The sequence below is a fragment of the Meleagris gallopavo genome, chromosome 1 (genome assembly GCF_905368555.1).
Source record: "Meleagris gallopavo chromosome 1, MGAL_WU_HG_1.1, whole genome shotgun sequence".
In the NCBI taxonomy this organism is placed as follows: domain Eukaryota; kingdom Metazoa; phylum Chordata; class Aves; order Galliformes; family Phasianidae; genus Meleagris; species Meleagris gallopavo.
Window position 1 is genome coordinate 6,787,613 of NC_139404.1, and position 18,449 is coordinate 6,806,061.

The following is an 18,449-nucleotide window of genomic DNA, read 5'->3' on the forward strand; positions in this document are numbered from 1 at the left end:
AAGATTACAGGATAGAGACCTACACACTCATAAGCTCCGTGCAGAGAGTAAATGGACTGACAGTATCTTCCATCAGAAGATCTAGGGGTGGCAGATGGAATAATTGTGTTAATGTTCAAAGCAAACAGAAAGTGATGATTCTCAATGACAGTGGACAACTTAAGGAAAGATAATGCCACTAAAAGCAACTAACTACAAACACACACAAAAAACAACAACAACAACAAAATATACATATATATGTAGGAACTAATTCACTACAGAGTCCTCGAACTGAAAGCATTGGAGGTCAGGGGATTGTCAGGAGGAACCACCATATCTCATTGCCTCTTTTGTGTAGTCTTCCCTGGATACCTGTTTTAGATGTTTGTTGAGTTTCCTTGTGGAAGCAAACAGATGTGGACCATCTTTCATTACATATGGAAAGCACAAATGGTCACAGTTGCCTCACTTCAGCTCAAAATTTGTGTCCTTCCTCTTTTCTCCCTTATTCTTTGCCATCAATAGGAAATGGTTCATTGCCAGTTCTAGAAGGCAAGTCCAGGAACAGAACTATGAGTGCAGGTGCTATGGTCATGTTGGAAACAGGCAGCTGGCACAGAGACCTTCATTCTGATCCAGTACAACCATTCTCATGTTATTACTAATAAGATGGGATAGCTGTAACAAGTAGAATCAGAGGATCAGAGAATCAGAGAATAGTTTGGGTTGGAGGGACATTAAACACCACCCAGTTCCAACCTCCTGCCGTGGGCAGGGCTGCCACCCACCAGATCAAGCTGTAGAGGGCTCCTTTCAACCTAGCCTTGAACATCTCCAGGGATGGAGCTTCTCTGGGCATCTTCTGTCAGTGCACTTGTACCACCCTTTGTGCAAACAATTTATTTCTAATATCTAATCTAGATCTCCCCTCTTTTAGTTGAAACCATTCCCTCTTGTCCTATCACTATCAGACCGTGTAAAAAGTTGGTTCCCTCTCCTGCTTGTAAGCTCCCTTCAAGTATTGGAAGGCTGCAATGAGGCTCCCTGGGGCCTTCTCCTCTCCAAGGTAAACAACACCAACTCCCTCAACCTTTCTTCATCGGAGAGGTGCTCTAGTCCTCTGATCATCCAGATCCTCTGGATCTTCTCCAACAACTCTATGTCTTTCTTGTGCTGGGGGCCCCAGACTTGGACACAGTACTCCAGATGGGGCCACATCTAGAGTCTCTGTTTTAAATGGTGGAATCATGCAAGGGAACAAGATTTTGCCAGTGCAAATTATATTAAAAGGTGGGAAATGAGACTTGCTGACACCCCCAGAGAGGACTGAATGCTAACTGTTGGCTGTTAATGTTTAACTTCCTACAAACTTGCTTTTGATGGAAACATTTGAGGAAAGTTTAAAGAAATTTTATTCACTATTTTAAAAAATAATTATAATCAGTAAATTTCACCTCAGGTACGATGAGAACAGCTGTCAGCTGTTGGAAGCCAAAAACAGGAATGATACCTTTCTTCTTGTGGCTGGGGAGAAGCTGCCCTGCAGCAGGTGCCAGAATGGCGCTCCTGCCACCTCAGGGATGCAGTGAGTTGAACACCTGAATGACCCAATAGAGCTTGTGAAAGCCCTCACAGCTCACTAAAGTCACTGCTTGCTTGCACAGGAGCAAAAACGTCTTGTTTTCTGCTGTAGTTCCATCTGTAAACATTTGTGTGTCTGAAACCACAAAACATGAGTCATTTTGATTTATTAATGGCACAGCACCTTGCTGGTTGCTACTGTGTCAGACTATGTTATCCCATCAAGTCAAAAGAATGATAAACGATGTCCCAAACACAGCCTTTCATCTCCAGAAAGTCCCATCCAGGTTTTCCTGGAAATGAATTGTATGAAGGAGAAGTGAACATGAAAATATGTTTACCAAAAAGCCTATTAGTTCACTTGCAGTTCCAACTGACTATTCCCATGTCAGATGAGAGCACAGTCTCACAAGCAGATGGTTTAATTTGCATAAAATCATAAAATTGGAGCATCATTAAGGTTGGAAAAGACTTCCAAGATCGTCTAGGCCAGCTGCCCACCTCCCACCAATATTGCCCACTAAGCCATGCCCCTAAGCACCACATCTACACGTTTCTTGACACTGTCACCTTCAGGGACAGTGACTCCACCATCTCCCTGGGCAGCCTGTTCCAGTGCTCAGCCTTTCTTCCAGAGAAGTTTTTCCTAAGCAATTTTTCAGCACAAGAGAGGAGAAAACTTCAGTACCAGAGGTGGGATGAAAATTTTTCAGTTGATGAATTTCTCCATTCATTTCCAAGCACTGAATCTCTCAGCCGTTTAATTGTTCATCAAGTTTTCGTGGCATCCCTTGGGGGAAGGCACTCTTCCTGCCCATGTCAATCTGTCCGTGTTAACATCAGTTAAATATTTACCTGAGGTCCAGGGAATTTGAGGACTGTTACTGTGCTAGGGAGTCACACCAATCCAAACTAACCTTGCCAATATTCACTTCCTACCCTGCCAACAAGTACCCAGGCTCACAGGTCTCCTGCAAGATCCCCACAGAAGTCAACTTTCCTTCACAACCCTTGGCAGAGGAAAATTGATGCTCAAGCATCCCATCAATTTATACTACCACTTTAGTAGCTTCTTAGAAACTTCTCCTACATGATGCCTCCCACTCTCTTTGGATTTTATTTGATGAAGTTTCTGAAGGTTGGGGTTATTTAACAAGTATGATGACAATCTGGGTAAAAATGTGCCACTTAATTGGCTCACCAGGTACAGATTCCTCTTGACTAGAACATCGCTTATACTCCTATAAAGCTAAAACTCTAAGGCTTTCTGCAGAGACACTTTTCATTCACATATTTATCTACTTGCTCAGATGTTTTTTGCATGATTACTTTGACCCCTCAAGCCTATTTTTTTTCAAAATCATTTTGAAATAAGAAGAGGAAAAAAAATTATAGACTTTTACCCCAGTTCACAACCTCCAGAGTTGGATTCAGCTCCAGGTTAGACAACTGACTCCATGGAGATGACCCAGTAGCCCAAAAGGAGGTGCCTGCTCTCCTTTCAGTCACTGTGCTGTACCCTTCCTGGCCACCATCTGCTGCTTCACTTTCAGTGGAAATAGGACACGGCCTCAAACTACCTCTGCTACATAGAAGGTACAAAATACAGCAGATTTGCCTATTCAATGGATTGCTTCATTTGTATGTAATTTAATTGCTATGTCAACTTTTATGTCAAAAAAGCACAAAACTCACACTTCTCTTGTAGTCTAAACGTGCATTCTCTACTTTTTCCTCATAAGACAACTATTTTGCACTAATTCAGGGCTTCCAGTATTGGAAATTTGTTGAAAGAATGTCTGTACTTTACTCTGTTGGCTGCAGAATTTTAGAGAACTGCATGGAGTGAAATTCAGTCTTTCTTCCCATTTTGCAAGCAATACTGAAGAGGACAAGCTCCCTAATGCCTTTCAAACACTGCTCAATATATGTAAATATATATATATCAACCAAGAAGCCAATCCCAAGCCAAAATATGTATGCATAAAATATGCGGAAAAATATATTCAAAATCCCATCAAGAATATATGCTTGAAGGTCAAATAGAAAAAGCTCTAAAACCAATGCTGAATTAATTTAAAAGCCTAATGAGAAAAGTTGTCTTGCATGATGGCTCCAACAATGCTACCTGGATTAGAAAGACTGTTACTGCAGACTTTGGAGTCTAAGGCATTCTATGGTTAGAGATACTGTTTCCTTATGATAAAGTACTGTTAACATATGTTTTCATTTCTTTTTTCCTCTCCTCACACCATCTTGAAAAAATCTTTTTTTTTTTTTCTCTTTGTAAATAAAACTATTTACACATTTTGCACCATTTCCTAAACCAGTCTGTAAGTGACAGCAAGCTTATAAAAAAAGGAGACTAGGGGCTTTGGAATTTCAAAACACATGGAATTGCTTTAAACAATTTAGAAAATTGGATTTAAATCCACACACTAAAATTCAATGTCTTACAAGCATTCAAGAATTCTTATCCAAAGGCTTCTTGAGCTAGAAGATAAAGATTCCAAAAGGCATCTTAAGCTCTGAGCAAATTCAAGCCACCTGCTCCACACAGCATTGCACAAAGAAGGAGGACATTGGGCAGGCTGCAGTGCTTGCTTCAAGCTGGATCTTTTCTTGAATCCACTGAATCTAAGCCCAGAATGTCTGTATGAAGGAAAAGCACATGATGAGACAGAACCATAGTCGTGGTTAGGGTATTGTAGAATAAATGTTCCAGGACCACACCAGTCCTTTTTAGATCTCATTAAGATCATACAGGGCCAAGACCAGTCCACAGTGTGAGCTTAGATGAGCTCTGTTTCTCAACATTAATGTTTCACCTTCACCCAAAAGGCAAGAATAAAATGCATTTGAGGTTACCCTCACCACTGGATGCAGCACAGGAGCTCTTTCAACTCACATGTTTTGCTGGGCATGGATTTCCCAGTCACTATGCTGCTCTAGATAAGAAGTTAGAAATGCCAAATGCAGCTGATCTCCTAGGGCAGACAGAGCTAAGCCTCTCCCTGAAAGCACAGGGCAAGCCTGACATGACCTCTGTTCTTCTTTTGGGATCCCAAATGGCTCTGAATCCTCTTTTAGCTAGACAGAGAGCCCGTCTCCTCTCCTTTCCTACTTTGGCTGCCTCTGCTGCTGCCTACAAAGACTGCCTGCCTTTTTCCAAGATAAAAAAAGATAAATCCCCAGGATCTGTAGATGAAGGAAAAAGATATTGCCCCTGACAGGCACTGAGAGCAAAGATCAGTGCTGCAATATCCACATTCCCTGCATGGGGTACAGACCAACCCTGGACACTGCCAGTGGTATGTTAACGTTCAAAGCTATGTGTGAGATTAGGAGCAGGTCAGAGTACAGGATTTGCCCTGGGCAAGCCTGAGATCACTCCATTTCAAAACAGAGGAAATGCTGTAAATACCACAGCAAATGTAATTACCAGAACGTGATAAACACCACTTTGTTAGCAGCAACCATGGGAGGCTTCTCCTGTTTCAGATGTTTCTGACAATGAGCAGAAAGCAAACTCGAGGTCAATCCTGATGTCTGGATACAGAACCAAGTAGAGATGGCTCTGGTTTGGGCTTTTTTTTTTTCATTATTAGCTCCAATATGTGTTTAGTCCCAGGTACTGATGTTATGATGGAAGGATCCCACTCCTTCTCAACATTGGTAAAGTGATTTGGGAACAGCATCTGCCCGTAAGAAGCAGCTCCTTAGTGCCATTAATTTGGAAGCATTGGGATATTTCACATCAGTATCTCAACTGCCCATTTAGACATGGGCTAAATATTCGGATTTTGTCACTGTATGTGCTTTTGAGCCATTTCTATTGCAGCAGGAATGATTTGAGCTTAAAATACTATTTCCTGGATATGTTTAATCAAAGAAGTTCTGCACTTTTGGGAAAAGAACTAAGAATCACATTTGCTCCCTGTCCTTCTGAAACAGATTTCAGAAAGCATGGGCTCAATTAAGATTTTAATGGGCAGATAATGAAGGGGCAAATCTCTGAACTCAAACACAACATGCTGCCAGCCTGAAACATGTAAAAGGCAGGAAAAAAAACACTGATGGCAGCAACAACTCTTCCATGGGATATTCTTAAAACTGTTTCAAATACACACCACCACAGTTGTCTTCAAGGATTCAGGAGTTTTACAACTGTCAAAAAATTTGTGACTGGGTTGTCTTTGCAAATCCAGCAGATGGAGGTGGGCTGTGGATCCTATGTACCACCTCCCAGGGTGGCTCAGCTCCAGCATGGGACATCAAGGGGATGAGACACTACTGTCACCACAGCCATTCTGTTTGAGGAACGAACCAGAGCAGAGCACAGTGAAATATTACACCTTATCCCAAAGTTCTGTCATGCCCCATGCAATGATATTCCTCCAGAGACAGGAAGCCTATGGAGAGTCTCTTCTGACTAATATACTCGCTGCAACCTCCCAGCTTGAATCAAAGCATGTAAATAATGGAGACTTCACCACATTGGTTGGCTACATATTTCAGTATGTTATATCCTCATTTTCTATTCCCATGTTTGTTTGGTTTTTTTTTTCTCTTATTTATACCCATTATTTTTTCTTTGTCTATACTCACAGCTACCTCTCCAATAGAGATACATGCAGACCAAGAACAATCTGCCTGCATCCTTCCTACTGATAAGCCTTGTTCATGCAGATTCTCACTTTAGGGCACTGTTCGTAGGCCAGGAATAAACTCAGCATTTCTTATCCACCCAAGAGTACGGGCTGGTGTCCAACAGAGCTCTCCTGTGGTTCTCATCATCCCTCCACTTAGAATCACAGAATCATAGACTCATTAAGGTTGGAAAAGACCAGTAAGATCATCTAACCCAATCATCAACCCACTACCATCATGCCCACTAAACCATGTCCCTCAGTGCCACATCTATCCTTTCTTTGTGCACCTCCAGATATGGTGACTCCACCACTTCCCTGGGCAGCCTGTGCCAAATGCCTCACCAATCTTTCAGGGAAGAAATTTTCCTAATACCCAACTTGAATTTCCCCTGGCACAACTTAAGGTCATTACTTCTTGTCCTATCACTGTCACCCAGGGGAAGAGGCCCACCTCGCCACAACCTCCTTTCAGGCAGTCATAGAGAGCACTAAGGTCCCTCCTGGGCCTCCCCCTCCCCAAACCAAACAATCCCAGTTCCCTCAGCCACTCCCCATAAGATTTGTGCTCCAGACCCTTCACAGCTTCGTTGCCCTTCTCTGGACGTGCTCCAGAACCTCAGTGTCACTTCCACAACCCTTCACAGTACTTTTATGTGGGTAGAGCTTTCCTGCTCCACAACAAAACAGAAGATATTGAGTAGATGTGACTGTTATGTTCATGCTTCAGAGACTCTGAAACAGAACTTTTTCCCCATGCAATGGAAATGAGGATTTACATCATCTGAATTTCTATTTGTGTCCTCAGCCAGCATCAGCACAAGCTGTTCCTCTCCTCTGACTTTCCTTTCTTTCTCTCCCCAACTACCATCCAGTTATGCAACTGAGTTTTTTCCACAATAAAAAAAAATATAATCAAGAACATCCAGGAGAACATAACTGTGCTTTGTAAAGGCTCTGGAAAGACCAAAAGCAAGCCAAACAAGTGGACGTGCTTTGAAACAGGTTTGCAGTGAAGATGAAAGGAGGTGGCAAACTCGTTGCATTTTGAGGCAATAAAGAGGATATGTGCCACCACCATCCAACATACATCAGTTTGAATAAGTAGCCAAACCTCAGGTGTCCACATGTCCTTGGAAGACATGGATAGGCAAGGGGAAGGGCACAGGAGTTAGAAAAATTAGTTAAGAGATTATAGAAAAAATATTCAGACAATTGTTTCTAATCTCCTTGGGGATAAATTCTAGTTCGAAGAAAATTGTCTCCACTGAACTAGGGCACACAGCCTCACTTTTACCATCCACAGAATGAGATAGTTCTCCCTCTACTCCTGCCTGGTGATGAAGATGAGTCAGTTTGACAATAAAATTAGGCACATCCAGGCTTATGTTTTTGTCCCACATCTTGTCTTGATATGATACTCTGTGGTGACATTTCCTCTTGCAGTAGCTAGAACTTCTGCTGGTTCCCTACTGATCCAGAAAATGCAGAACAAAACAGTTCTTTCAGATATTAAGAAATATATATTTTTTATTTCTTGCTTCTAATTTTCAGGGGACATATTCAGACCTGGTTTTCTATCTGTATTATTTCCCTTCCACATTACACAGTGTCATGGAAAATTGTTTCTCTCTCAGTAAGTTTTTTTCCTATTGGACTTCATTTTACAGATAACTGGACAGCAGTTGTAGCAGTATTGTTCCAAAAAAAAACCTCTAATTGGGGCAGTGAAAGGCGGTAGCTGCTGTGTCAGCTGCCAGAAGCACCTGCAACAATTTTGGCAGTAACCAGCCACAATTGGCCATGCAAAACTTTATACTCCCAGTCTCCCGAAAATGGTTTGCATTGGCTCTGTGTTCCAGGCTGGCAGCAAAGCTAAACCTGCAACCACGTGGCTGCCCCTGCCCAAGTTCCACGGGGCAAGGATGCTTCTGCAGGAAAATTTGGAAAGTCACTTGGCTGGCAAAGGCAGGATGGACTTTAGAAGGCTGTGTCTGCAGCTTCCATTAGGGACTTGAACTACTGCTGTCTCAGAGCCAATTTGGCTTCCCCTTTGTGAAAATAAACATCAAAATACATGGGCTGGGAGAAAATATGTCCCTGATTGAAAGACCTCATCTCCCTTCAATGCAGAATGGCTGATCTGGTTACAGGCAACATTATAGGTGTCCCATCTGCCAGCTGGATTTCCACAGTTGTTGGTTTTAATAAACATTTTCTCCTTTTTCCTTTTTCCTTTTTTTTTTTCTTTTCTTTTTTAATCTCACAGGTGCATGAGGGAAAGCAGAAGGGGAAATAAAGGACTTTTCATTGCATCCAGAGTTGACTGTGGCCAATAACTAAACCGAAGTCTGGCTCTGCTCACAGCCACACAAGTTTTTGCACCAAGGACAGAACTTAGCCCAGGACTGCTGGTTCTGAACCCCATGAATTATCCTTACCATCTACTGAACAAGACAAAGCATGGATTTTCACATGCAAGAATACCCAAGACATCTATAGAATTACAGATTACAGAGAATCCTGGTGGCTCCCATACTTGGGTTGAACAACAGCTTGGGAACATCCATCATTCATTGTGTCTGCTCCTGTCCCAGAAAACCTTCCAGATATTCATTTTGAATACAGTCCCCAGAATGGCCAGCCCAGTCTGTGGCCTAAAAGAATCCAGGCAGGAAAAATCCAGGTGTACCTGTCTTAGATATTTGCTTCTCCTTCCTGTTCCAAACCCAACAAAAATCACTGAAATATTTCTGGTGAATTACTCCTGGTGGAAGTATTCCTGACCACATTCCAGTAGTAGCTAACTCAATATGTCCACTCTCCATGGTTGAAAAATCATGGGACAAACATGATTAGTAAGTATGAATGGCTGAAAACCAACCAAATGAACAACACCACCGCCACCATTCCTGCTTCTTTTGTATTTTCCCTTGGGTTCATAAGATAATACATTCACCCTACAAGAACATGGACCTTGACTTTCCTCCTTGGAGGCCTGGGAGCACTTTGCCTATAGGAACCTGTGTCGAGGAAGGTGATCTGGATGTGAACACAAATGTTTTCAAGCATGCGTTGCCCCACACCTTTTCAGATCCCAGCTGCAGTAATTGCTCATGTCCCTACCAGCAATAGTGGGCCTTCTTTGCCCACCTTTCAGCCTTCCTTGTCTACATGCAGTGGGATGTCCTCCATCTCCTTCTAATGCTGGAGAGGCCATGAACATGAGGACAGAAAAGCAGAGGAATCACTGAGTTGCTCACACATGAGGAACCAAAGTCAGTCTTGGTCTTTTCATATCTTCTTGTTGCTCTTTGTGTCATGACACTGCCATCTCCAGCAGACTTGTAGGAAGAGATCTGTGTCTCTTCAAACTTTCCACTGCCTTCCCCGGGAGGTATCTCTCATCCTTACCTCTGCCAGACTTTGTGTTAAAACAGACGGAACATGACCAGATTGGCAAATGTCCCACATCTCCAACCTGCCCTGAGACCAAACTGTTGGCATCTCACTTGTGCCACACTCTGTGGATTTGGTCCCATCCAGTTTGCTGCATCTTTCTTATCCAACTGGGAAACACATTGCTTCTGCTCTTGGCTATGAGTAAGAGCCTGGGTGCTTGCAGAAAAATCTTTATACAGCTGAGCAAACACTGAAGGAGAAGCCAGACCAAGAGATGAAATGATCTGCTGTGGATGGGGTCAGATGCCTGCTCATGTACAGAAGTAGGTAGCCTCATGCCATGAAATCCGGAATAATTTAGTGCATTTGGCAGAAGTTATTGAAAATGTGGCTCTGGATAATTAAAAGCAGCCTGAATCCATGCGGGTCTCCGCTCATCGCTAGTTCCTGGAAGGATTGCCTTCAAAGGCAGCAGCCATGCATACACACTCATGGCTGCCCAGGCATTTCCTTGCCTGGCAGGCTGGAAGCAGGATAATTTTGAGGATATCATGTACCTCAATGTGCATAGTCAGAGCAGGCTGTGCTCTGAAGCAATCTGCATCCACTAATGGTAAGCAAGATAATCCAGATTTCCCAACCAGGTAGTGGGCCACTGATGTATTCTCACCTCTTCTTGCCTTACCCTGCACCAAGCTTCAAGAGTTCAGAGGGTGGGGAAAAGCCCCCTTTTCAACCCCAAATTGAGACTAATCACAATTGATATCAAACTGAAGACTTCATACACTGCTTCGGGTCAACCTTGCTACATGACACAATGACAACAAATGGTCAAGCTGCCTCATAATAAAGAAAAAGGGTGCCTCTATAAGGTACTCTAGGAATAGAGACATTTCCCCATTTCCCTCCTTGGAAATACTCTGAACACCTTCTGCTGCTACAAATAAAGGAACAATCACGTGCAGTGGAAACATCCCATGGATAAGACTATTTTGAAGTCTTCCATGGCCTTTTGTTCTCTATTTTATCAGTCTGTGTTCATGTGGGAAGACAGAAAACTGATAGGGAGGTGCTTACCACATCCCTAAGAGTCCCCCATCACAGGCTGAGTGGGAAGGTTTGGAAACGAGTCCATGCCATTTCCACACCAAAAGACTCCCAGGGACATTACCCAAATATATCAGCTATCTTGTGGTTTTCCTTCATCCCAGACACTTTTCAGCAGTTGTCCTTCTCATTTAATGCAGCTCACAACTATGCAAATCAAACACAGATTGTAGGGCAGGGATATGCTCCTTGGGTGGGTTACTGGAAGGAAAACAAAAGCACAGTAGAACATCATTAAAATGAGACAGAAGCAATGGGCATTCTCTGTAACTGTATTTTGCTGCTTCAACAAGCTGCAGGGAAAGAAACCTAATGTAAAAAAAAGAGTATCAAACCTTTATTTTACCCAATTTTTATCTACTTTGAGGTCATTTTGCCTTGCCCTTGCCACACTGGAGTTTTAAACAGAGTATTTTCTATTTCCCTAGTCCCTTAGGATCAGGGAAGGGAGGATCCTTCATGTGGCTCATGCTGCAAGAAAACACAGACGGCCAGTAGTACATGGGAATTAAAGAAAACTGTCTTAACCCAGCCAGACTGCAGTGGGCTCCACAGTATGCACCAGAGCACAAGGATGGGTTGCCCATGACCAGCACTTTCCAGCCCTCCAGTTCCTCTCCTAAAACCCAGAGCAGAGAGGAAACTGCCAGAACAAACATTATGCAAGTCCTTCTCTGGTAGCCCAAGGAGCTTTTGTGGAAGATGCTGTTTCTCCATGATTTAAGCCTTCCTGGTCTTACAAAGTGTCTCTGAATGTGAGCCATGACCATCTGCCCAGCTGAAGTCACCAGGACAAGGAAGAGGCTACAAACACTGCTGCCCGGGGATGGGTTCAGGGAGTGACCCAATCCACTGGCTCCCAGTGTATTCACATGCCCTTTGTTGAAATACAAATAGCTCTGAAACTATTTCCTCCATTTCCACAGAGGAAGAATGCCATTTAATTCAATTTTTGCTTTGTATAATAATGGGAAAGCCAATTATGCAATTACAATTGCTTTTCTTATCTGGTTCCTTTTTTAGCTGCTTCAAAGCCTTGCAGGTGTTATAATCGGGTCATGAGGTGCTTGTAACAGCAGTCAAAGTGCCACTGGAGAGAGGAAGCTGCTAAACAGACATTTGTAGATCGCCTGCTAACTTGTTAGTTACCTTGCTTTTTATTAGGAAAGCTGACTACTTTCATGAAAGCTTCATTATTAACGATAGAAATCTCTGAGGGTCTCTCAGAAATTGAGGAGATTATTCACCAAAATCAGCTGAAGTAGCAGCCGGGCTGCAGATCTGATGCTTGTGAGGGGAAGAAGCAATGCATGGAGAGAGGCTCAATGAAAGGTATGATCTCCTCCTGCAAACTGAATAAGCTCAAATGGAGGCCAATAAAAATGAGCCTCCCCATCAACTTGCTAACAAAATTTTTTGTTAACTTGTTAACAAAACCAGGAGCTAAAACTCCTCTGAGTAATAACTAACTGCAAGCACATTCAGCACTTCCATAGACTTTCCCCTCATACTTCCATAGACTCTCCATGGAACAGACCTCCAGTTACCATTCTGTAATCCTTCTTATGCAGACAAGGCAGCAAGGTCTCAATTAAGAGACTGCGCAGCCCTACAGAAAGCCATTCAGGGGGAGAAATGTGAGCTACCAGCTTTGCACTGAAATGTGAAAACCTGCATGGGGCACTGCAAGAGGGGAAACCACAGAAATCAACTCCCTGCATGCAGAAAAGTACCACTTAGCATGTAGCAAAGTCTATTATGGAAAGAGGCATTGGCACATTTGGATGCTCTCCAGGCCTAGCACGGAGGGTGATGATGCAATGCCAAATGCTCATATCTATCTCCCAGAGAAAACTCTGAGGAATTGAACTTGATGATCCTTGTGGGTCCCTTCCAACTTAGGATCATAGAATCATAGAATGGCTTGCATTGGAAGGGACCTCAAAGATCGTCCAGTTCCAGTACCCCTGCCACTGGCATGGTTGCCAGTGATGAGACATTAAATCAGGATGCCTAACACCCTGTTCAACCTGGCCTTGAACACTTGGGATATTCTGTGATTCTATGACCCCTAGGACTGCTTTCAAGGATGAAAAAAAAGAGAAGGAAAAAAAAAAGAGGTCCCAAGGATGCTCCCTAAAAGCATCAGGAGCTTTCAGCAATACAACTCCAGTGCCAGTGGCTGCACCAACCTCTGGACAACAACTGGGCATAACACAAGGTTTAGTGAGCAATGTCAGAGCCACGGGGGGAAGAAGTGGATAGAGGCCAAGAGGCCCCTCGGGTGCTTCCCAGAGCCAGAAGGGAGCTGAAAGTTGTGGTTCAACCAGCACAGCACAACACAAAAACACATTCTTTGATGCATTTGCAGGTCTTCCCTCAGGGCATCAACTTGAGGCTTGGGTACAAACACAGAGCTTTTAAGAATTTTAATCAGGTTTTTATTACTCCTTAATTGGTCTTTTCTTTAATGAAAACACCTTATTAAAGGAAACTGCTGCGACTGCAAGATTTGTTTTATAGGCAACTACTGCATTTCTTCAATGGCCGGGAGATTGGGAAGAACAACCTAAAACCATAACTCCAGAGGGGAAAAGTAGAGTTTCTGCATCTTTATCTCCACCAAAATCACCTCTTAAGCTTTAAACAGAAGGGAGAGGAGTTGCAGCAATTTGTTACACTCCCATTCCGCAGCTGTGGTGTGGTGGGAGCTCGGGGCTTTAGCACCAATCTTGTGGCAAACCAAAGCAAAGCAGGAGGTCTGTGAGCACCTCTGAGGGACTAAGAAAGGTCAGGATAGAGCCCAATTGATTACAAGCATGGAAGCCAAAATGGAACTGCCTGAAGAAAGGATAGCTGAGCTACTATTGCTCTCCAAAGTGGCCAGAAAAGGGACCTGAGTGAATTTATCAGGCAGTGGGATTGTTGGAAAACCATGGATAGCAGTGGCTGGCCCTCAGCCCAGACTGAAGGGGCTTAAAGACGCAGCTGGAATCAGCTTCCAGCAGCAGTAGCAGCCAGGATGAGGAATGTGTTATCCCCAGCAAATTGTCTGGGGTCTGGCCTCCTTTTACCATGTGCCCAGGGGCTTTCCGACAACTGAAAGGTTTTCCTGTTTTCTGTATCCCTTTACTTTGTCAGTGTGTTGAGGATTTCCCATGCGTCTATTTGCTCCCCAAGCGCTGGGCAGGGCAGGAGAAAGGAGGAGAAGGAGCCAGCAGCTTTTCATCCCATGGTACAGCCCTGATGGGGCTGTGAGGAGCCCGGGGAAAAAGTCTTTTGGAGCACGGGATCCAACTTTAAGCCAATTTCATCACTCCTTTGCTCCAAACCTGCTAACAACAGGCTGCTCGTTTTTGACAGAGCCACATGTGAAGATATCCCAAGACTCAAATGTGGGACCTCAGTTCCCAAACTAGATCTTCACCTTCTGATTTGAGGACATCGGCACTTGATCCCAGCACCACTGGATCTGAAAAGGCAAAGCAAGGAGCAAAATGCCAACCGTGGCTGTTGGGAAGAGATGCCAAGAATAATGAAGAGAAGGAAGAGAAGGGGAGTGCTAAGAAAGGGAAACAAATTCCCAGTGCAGTGGTGGCCAAGAAGCCTATCTTCAACACAGGAGGAACAGATGCATGGGCTGAATGGGAATACAATCCAAACTATTTTTAACTGGTGCAGAGGAAGCTTTTACTTTTCACTGCAAAAGGAAGCAGACAATGTGGCCATTGGTTGAGCTTAGTTTATTCCCTCACAGGGTGTGTGCAGAAGTATTTAAAGCCCCCAGCTCTGGCTGTAATTCCCTTTAATCTGCTCGCAGCTGTGTGGGGTCAAGGAGTGCAGCAGCTGAGATGCACTTTTGATCCATGTGCTCTAGGTTCTGCCCTGTGGTTGCCATTCCAGCTAACAGGTGAGATGTACCGTTGGCATCAGTAAGCACCAATCCACCAGGGTTCACTACATTTGGCTCCAAACGTATATTTGAATGTCAACAATCCCCTCTCTCTCCCCAAAATGGGACAATGGCACTCTCAGGGCATCTCATGGACTGGGGTCATGCCCATGGTGCCACTGGCCAGGTGGGCAACACAGCAGTTCAAACTTAGCCCATGGGAAAAATCTTGGTTAGCTGCTGCCAGAGCTTCTGCCATCACACATATTGTGCATTGTACAAATCCACAGGACACAAGAGATGACACATGCCCCCTTCCATCCTGACCTAAAGAGATGCTTCAAATGTTCTCAGCTCCCCATGGAAGCCACCAGACTCGTAAAACAAAAATTGGCACTAAAAGAAAGAGGTTTCCAAGTTCCACTTCCACAAGTGTATATACCCAGAACATAACTGCAGGTTGCTTCTCTCTGCCAAAGAAATGTTTATGAAAAGCTTGCATTTATTACAAACACTACAGCCCCATAAAGCTCAGAAGCCACTGGCAACAGACATCAGTGGATTTTCCATGCTAAAAATATTCTTTCTTCAGGGACAATTGCCTAGATGGTGAATTACTTCTCGTGCTCTCCCTTGGGAGGAGAAAGGCACCTTATTCAGTTTGCTCCAAAGCAGATGCTGGCATTACTCAGACAAATGTGCCCTCAAAAGTCTTTATTCCCCCAGCAGCTACAAAGGCAGCTTAGCACAATTACCTCCAAAGTCAATGTTTATGCTGCTGTGTGAATTAGGCAAGAATAATCCCTCACAGTCTGCAGTGGTCCAGACAACAGCCAAACCTGGAGCCAAAAGAACTTTACTCACATTTCCACTGAAATCAAAGTGTGGGTTCTGCAGACAGCAAAACCTGTAATGACGACAGGATCCTACTTGATTCTGGTTTCCCATCTATTGCTCATGACCAAATTAATGTCAGGCTTTGCTCAGCCCCACAGGAAGTTAAAGAATCAGCACAGAGGTGAGCACTGAAAGCAGAACTTAACATCTTCCCACCAGCAGGGTGTTATCTGCCAGCGATGGTGCCAATGGACCAGGAAAATCAGGAACCAGCCAAACTGCACACATATATAAGTATAGATATATACACACACAAATGACACTTGAATGTCTGTGCCCACCTAGAAAACAAGCGCCAAAGAGCAAATAAATCCCTTACTCGATTATCTTCTTGGATCTCCCAGTCACTGGAGAAGCTCAGGACATGCTGTGCCTGCGAGCAGTTGGAAAACTGGAAAAGGCTGGCGAACATCCTCCTGTTCTCCTGGGTGTCCGGGAAAATTGCCTCCTGGAAGTTCACCCCGTGCGGCAGGAGGATGTAATTCTCATCCATGCTGAAACACAAACCATGGCGCAGCTGCTTTAAGGCTCTATTGCAGAAGTCACCGTTGTCCCCCAGCCCAGCCAAGTGCCACCAAAGTTGCATGGACAGACTTTGAGCCAACGTGCGGCTCTCAGCACTTTGCTGCCTATATTCTCTGTGACTTTGACCTGGTAGCTGCAGGGAGGAGCTGGCAGGCTCCTGCTGCCCTGCAGATATAAATGAGTTCCCAAATACATCAAATCTCTTTTTCGGCCTTCAGTTTCTACTGAATTTGTATTGCTTTGCTCTTGACCCCTGAGTCTAAGTGCTCCTTCAGAGTCAATAAATAACTTTTGGAAGGCATGTCCTTAAAGATATTGTCCCAGACTGAGCACTGGACAGCATCAGAACTTGTTTTGCTATGCACCCAGTGTAAGGATATAGTGAGCATTTTGAAACAAGCCACAAAGCAACATTTTGCAAATGCTTCTGGATCGAAAGGTCAGGGCAATGGCTTTGTTCCCACATTGTGGTTTATTTTCTTATTCTTTCAATGAGCCCAAAGTCACGATTTGGCTGGGGCCAAGAGAATGCTGTCGGGTGTGCATTTGGGGATTGCTCCTATACTCTCATGCCAAACTTTGGAGAACAGGCACTGGCCCATCTCCAGCGCTGGAGAGGAGCTCTGACCATGAAGAAACAAAAGCAGCAGCACCCAGGGGCTGCTCAACAGCAGCTCAGCACTAAAGCAACGCTGGGATATCCCAGCTCGGGATGTTTCTTTGGGGTGGATGTGTGGAAGATGCAATACTGCAGGGAGTGCAGAGGGACGGGGCCAACCCTCCCAGCCCTGGAGGATGCCCGGAGCTGTGCCACAGCACCCAGATCCCCCCACCCCCCGGACCCCCAAGGCCGGGACTCACCGAAGGAAGAAGAAGTAAGCGTAGCCCTGCATGACGGTGTGCGAGTGACAGGAGAAGTAGCCGAGCCCGGTGAGGTTGAGTCGGGAGCCGGCGGGCACCTCCAGCATGCTGCCCCACGCTTGGTCGCACAGCAGCTCGATCTCAGCCGAATAAAAGAGTCCTCCCGGGTTGTGCTGCGAGCTGGCACCGGAGGGGGGGTCCCGTTGCCAGGGCAGATAATTGTAAGCCCCGTAGGGATCGGGGTGAAGAGCCAACACCCGCGCGTAAACGATGATGGAAGCCAGCTCGGCTCGGCACCCCTCGCTCAGCGGTCGCCACTCGGCCGGCAGCTGGCAGCCCCCCCCGGCTCCCGCCCCGGCCCCCAGCCCCAGCGCCAGCCCCAGCAGCAGCAGCGGCCCCGCGGGCGGCGGCATCGCGGGAGGCTCCGAGCCGGGGGGGGGGCGAGCCCGGCTCCGCTCCGGGACTGGCACCGGGACTGGGGAGTGGGGATGGGAATGGGGGAGAAGAAGGGTGAGGGACAGTCCGGAGATGTTATAGGTGAGGGAGTTACAGAGGGAGAAGGGATGGGGTCGAAGTAAAAGGTAGGAAAGTCAAAGGTGCCCCCAGTAAATTAATATAATAATAGTGAGACTTAGAGGGTTAGGGGAGTGAAGGAGTGAAGATGCAAAGGGGTGAGGGTGCGAAGGGGTTGAGATGCGAGCAGCTGAGATGCAAAGGGGAGGGCTGGGAAAAGGGAGAAACATGCGAAGGGGCAGAGATGCGAAGGGGAGGGAGGGAAATGGGAGAGGTGCAAAGGGGGAGGTGAAAAGGGAGGGATGCAAAGGGGAGGGTTGAGAAGAGGAGGGATGCAGAGGGAAGAGGTGGACGGGACGGACGTGCAAAGAAGAGATGTAAAAGGGCGGAGATGCAAAGGGCAAGGCACGGCCCCGGGGGGGTAAAGCTGCCGCTGGGCATCCCCTGACCCCACGGGGAACACTGGCGGTACCTGGGGCTCGGGGAGGTGGAGTGAGGTCTAGTAGGGAGGGCAGAGACTCGGAGGGAGGTGCCAGATCCCACTTGCGATTTCCTTTCTTAAAAGCCTGCAACTCTTTTTCAAAATGCAGCTGGTGAGAAAGGTGAAAATAAAAAGCCGGGTCTCTGAGTGGTCACTTCCCACCACTTCTCCATAAAACTGCGGCACCCTGGGGCTTCTCTAGCTTTCGGGCAGATGGCTCCGAGCCCGACCCTTCTCCTGGCACCCGCATTGCTGCGGAGCTCCCGACCATCCCCAGGGTCCCCACACCATCTGCAGCCCGAAATAGCTCCTTCTAGTTCGGTTTTGTCCTTTTCCCACATTAGATCTCACTGGTAATAACGTGGCCAAGAAAGAGCTTGGGATGCTGAAAAAACCTTCTGTTGGAATATGAATATCATGCAGATGTGGTCCTGGTTAAATCTCTCCCTAACGCTGATGACTACTGAAAGTTTGACTATAAGTCCTGTAAGTCCTGGCTGATTCCTTTAATCCTCTCCTCTATCTGTCTGTCTCCATCTGCTTCTGCTCTCCAGAAGGA

At 45.4% G+C, this 18,449-nt stretch overlaps 1 protein-coding gene across 1 annotated transcript in view; it reads right to left on the bottom strand.

Annotated features, from left to right (window-relative positions):
- Window positions 1-17,905, bottom strand: part of CCDC3 (coiled-coil domain containing 3) — a 40,070-nt gene extending 22,165 nt beyond the window's left edge. The window contains exons 1-2 of the mRNA XM_010718271.4: window positions 16,897-17,905; window positions 15,830-16,004 (exon numbers count right to left, since the gene is read on the bottom strand). Coding sequence (XP_010716573.2) covers window positions 15,830-16,004; window positions 16,897-17,309 — 588 coding nt within the window. The 5' untranslated portion in view covers window positions 17,310-17,905. The remainder of the gene's footprint in view (window positions 1-15,829; window positions 16,005-16,896) is intronic.
- Window positions 17,906-18,449: the final 544 nt, after the last annotated feature.